Source organism: Echinops telfairi, unplaced genomic scaffold, assembly GCF_000313985.2.
Source record: "Echinops telfairi isolate 266 unplaced genomic scaffold, ASM31398v2 ScPeMD7_7469;HRSCAF=8507_0, whole genome shotgun sequence".
Taxonomy (NCBI): Eukaryota; Metazoa; Chordata; class Mammalia; order Afrosoricida; family Tenrecidae; genus Echinops; species Echinops telfairi.
In genome coordinates this window covers 94,584,456-94,588,795 of record NW_022111372.1, presented here as the reverse complement: position 1 = coordinate 94,588,795, position 4,340 = coordinate 94,584,456, and the positions used below count along the sequence as shown (strand labels likewise).

The 4,340-nt window shown below is 47.1% G+C and overlaps 2 protein-coding genes across 2 annotated transcripts in view; both read left to right on the top strand.

Moving 5' to 3' along the window:
• Positions 1-2,499, top strand: part of LOC105978205 (protocadherin gamma-B2-like) — a 4,484-nt gene extending 1,985 nt beyond the window's left edge. The window contains exons 2-3 of the mRNA XM_045284732.1: positions 9-460; positions 2,464-2,499. Of these exons, the coding sequence (XP_045140667.1) occupies positions 9-460; positions 2,464-2,499 (488 nt within the window). The remainder of the gene's footprint in view (positions 1-8; positions 461-2,463) is intronic.
• A 24-nt stretch (positions 2,500-2,523) lies between these two features.
• Positions 2,524-4,340, top strand: part of LOC101657970 (protocadherin gamma-A5-like) — a 4,339-nt gene continuing 2,522 nt past the window's right edge. The window contains exon 1 of the mRNA XM_045284731.1: positions 2,524-4,293. Within this exon, the coding sequence (XP_045140666.1) occupies positions 2,524-4,293 (1,770 nt within the window). The remainder of the gene's footprint in view (positions 4,294-4,340) is intronic.

Sequence of the window (4,340 nt, the reverse complement as noted above, 5' to 3'; positions counted from 1 at the left end):
GGCCACAGCCACGCTGCTCCTGGTCTTCGCTGACAGCCTGCAGGAGGCGCTGCCGGACATCAGTGACAGTCCCGCGCCTTCTGACTCCCAGGCGGAGCTGCAGTTTTACTTGGTCATTGCTTTGACTTTGGTCTCCGTGCTCTTCCTTCTCGCAGTGACTCTGGCCATAGCGCTGCGCCTGTGTCGGCGTTCCTCCAGCCCCGCCTCCTGGGGCTGTTTTCAGCCAGCGTTCAGCTGCAAGTCTGAACCTGGGGTTCTCCCCAACTATGGCGAGGGCACTCTGCCCCAGTCCTACAATCTGTGTATTGCCTCCCAATCGGCCAAAACAGAATTTAATTTTCTCAGCGTCACTCCGGAATCGGCTCCCACTCAGGATCTCCTCTGCGAGGATGCCTCTTGGGGATCTAATACAAATCATGGCGATGCTGGGGTACCATTTACCTCAGATAGGATTTCAGAGGTAAGCTTTACTTGTTTCCAATCTTTTCACTTAGTGCGTTAATGTTTCTGAGTCACTTAACAGGAGTCTGAGATTTCACCTCATCTTTTGTTATCTCGTGGTTCCGATTGGGTCCGTTTTCTAAAATGATCTTTATCTTGTCTAATCAAGTTTCAGATATTGTTTATTACTTGGGGGTGTCAGATTAGTTTTCCAGAATCACAGATATTTAGCCTATGGTGTCATCCTTTACTTCCTTGTCTTTACATTGTGTCTTTCCCTCAGAAGAGTTCTATCTGCTGGGCTCTTTATTACTCAGATTTTAATGTTTCTTTCTCTTAAACTCATGAGAGTCCTCAGATCACAAGTGTGGAAAAACTTGGAGCCAATGAAAAGAAGAGTTTTGCCTGGTGCCAGATTTGCCACCCGTAGGCCAAGGGTAGAACTTGTTCCCACTGCCTTGTAGGCCAGTAGTCTGCCTGCCTTCCCAATCTCAGTGTCTCAACAATCTCAGTGTCCAGGTATAATGCAAGTATACAAGATCTAAGGGAAGTCTGAGGTCTGAGGTGTCTGCTAAGGTCACAGTCAACCAATGTGTGAAATAATTTCTCAGGTATATTAATGAATTGCTCTTGAAAATCTTGTATAATTGAGAACATCTTGGCAAGTTTTACAGGCATTGTTTCATAACAACCCTATTGGACAGAGTAGAATGAACTGGTTCTGTGGATTTCTGAGACTATCAGTCTGTACAGGAGTAGAAAGTCTCATTTTTCTCTCTGAGAGTGGCTGGTGAGTTCCAACTGTTGACTTGGTGGTGAGCAGTCCAACTGGTAATCCACTGTGCCATCAGGGATCGATGGCACAGAATTGTTTAGATGTTGTCATGTTGTATACAAGCATTACTTAAAATTTTGTTTCTCTAAAAGTCTCCAATTATAGATATAGAATATCTTCCTTTTCTCATTTTCCTCTGAAAATAGCATTAAGTAAACAATTTTTCTCTCATTTGATGGACTTTGAGAAATGTCCATTTTTTAAATCATGGGATCTTCCTTTTTCCACCATCATATTGAGGCTTAAAGATCAAACACATGTCTCACCATCAAAAAGCCATTCACTGCCTACTTGCTTTTATCAGGGCATGATGTCTTGCGTCTGTGATGAAGTAAAGCCCTTTTCTGCACAGTCAGTACAGTATACTGATGTCTACTATGAGTCTATTATTATGAACACCTAATTACAAGTTCTTGTACAGGGAACTAGGAAGATATCAATTATGCAAGAGGAACCCAACTCAAGCTTGCTTTCTGATGTAGTGCAACTCCTATCTTTAGGGTGAAAACCTGAAAAAATATCTCAAACACCTTGAAAGTAACAAAATGGCCTCTTTATTCTTTCTACATACTAAAATTAATAGAATATTTACCACAAAAAAAGCATAGGTCTTTTGCAATCATGCATTGAGGAATGGGTGTATTTCTTTGCCAATTCTGTGTACAAATGGACACATTAGCATAAACATATAATAAAAGGTAAAATATTTAGGTCTAAAAAAGAGAGGAGTGTAATGTCCTATATTAATAATAAAACAATCTCTTTGACAGACTCAATATGGGTGAAAGTTAGTACATGACATCAAACTTCTTTATGAAAATAAAAGAACAATCTAATACTTTTGAATTCCAGGGGATTGTGGTATTCTTTCACGATCGCAGGATTAGATATCAGCTATCTTTAACAGTGTGACAAAGTGTTTCATTAAGGATACAACGAATGTTATTGGAAATAAAAATACAAGTAAAATTTATTGGGAAGAAAAACAATTGGTGCAGTAACTGATTAGGACTCTGGGTGTCGCTGTTCACCAAAAGGGGGGAAAAGGCTGCTGCAGTTGCAGACCGATTCTCTGCTCCTTAGGCACCCAGCACCCACAGATCAGAAGAGCTACCGAGAAAGCCGTTTACCTGCACCCTACTCGGATAAATCTCCGTCAGAGACTGCATATCCCCCCTTGCTTTCAGAAAATTAAAGACACAGCGGACAGGAACCAAGAATAAGAGAAAATCGGGCTTTGCAAAGCAATGGTGGATCCACTCCTGCGCTGGGGCTGCAGGGAGGCGCTCCTGCTCTTCCTCCTCCTGGGGTCTCTGTGGGGAGCCGGCACCGGGCAGATCCGCTACTCCATTCCGGAGGAGCTGGACAAAGGCTCCTTTGTGGGAAACATCTCCAAGGACCTGGGACTGAAGCCCCCGGAGCTGGCGGAGCGGGGAGTCCGCATCGTCTCCAGAGGTAAGACGCAGCTTTTCGCTCTGAGTCCCCGGAGCGGCGGCCTGGTCACCGCGGGGAGGATCGACCGCGAGGAGCTCTGCGCCCAGAGCGCGCGGTGCCTGGTGAACTTTAACGTCCTGGTTGAGAATAAAATGAAAATTTACGGAGTAGAAGTAGAAATTATCGACATTAATGATAATTCCCCGCGCTTCCGTGATGAGGAATTAAAAGTAAAGATCAATGAAAATGCCGCTGTGGGGACGCGGTTTGTGCTTCCCTTCGCACGGGATCCGGATGCGGGTGTGAACGCTCTCCTGAGCTACCGGCTCAGCTCCAACAAGCACTTCTCTCTGGACGTGAAAAGCGGAACCGATCAGCAAAAGTACCCGGAGCTGGTGCTGGATCAGCCCCTGGATCGCGAGAAAGAGGCGCTTCACGATCTCCTCCTCACGGCTGTAGATGGCGGAGACCCTGTACTCTCCGGCACCACGCACATCCGCGTGATGGTCCTCGACGCCAACGATAATGCGCCCCTGTTCACTAGGCCGGAGTACACGGTGAGTGTCCCCGAGGACATTCCTGTGGGCACTCGGCTGCTCACGCTAACCGCCACGGACGCAGACGAGGGACTGAATGGGAAATTGACCTACTCTTTTCGCAATGAAGACGACACAATTTCAGAAACCTTCCAGCTTGATTCCAGCCTGGGGGAAATCTCAACTCTGAAATCATTGGACTACGAAGAGTCCAGCTGCTACCTAATAGAAGTGGAAGCGCAGGACGGCGGCGCTCTTCTCGCCAGCGCTAAGGTGCTGGTCACAGTACAGGACGTGAATGACAATGCCCCAGAGGTGATCCTCACCTCTCTCTCCACCTTGGTCTCTGAAGATTGTGCCCTCGGAACCGTAATCGCGCTGTTTAGCGTACATGATAGTGATTCTGGAGAGAATGGCGAGGTTGCCTGTTCTATCCCCAGCAACCTACCCTTTGCATTGGAAAAGTCCGTTAATAATTACTATCACTTATTGACAACAAACGTCCTGGACAGGGAAGAGACCTCGGATTATAATATCACCGTCACAGTTGTTGACCATGGAACCCCACCCCTATCAACTGAAACTCATATCTCCATTAAAGTGGTAGACATCAACGACAACCCACCTACCTTCCATCACGCCTCTTACTCTACTTACATCTTGGAAAACAACTCAAGAGGCGTCTCCATCTTCTCTGTAACCACCCACGACCCGGACAGCGGAGAGAATGCCCGGGTTTCTTACTCCTTGAGCGAGGACACTCTCCAGGGCATGCCTCTGTCCTCCTATGTCTCCATCAACTCGGACACTGGTGTGCTATATGCCCTGTGTTCCTTCGACTATGAGCAGTTCCAAAACCTGCATTTTTGGGTGACAGCCAGTGACAGTGGGAACCCGCCACTCAGCAGCAACGTGTCCCTGAGCCTCTTCGTGCTGGACCAGAATGATAACGTGCCAGAGATCTTGTATCCCACCCTGCCCACCGATGACTCTACGGGAGTGGAGCTGGCTCCTCGATCTGCAGAGCCTGGCTACCTGGTGACCAAGGTGGTGGCGGTGGACAGAGACTCGGGACAGAATGCTTGGCTGTCCTA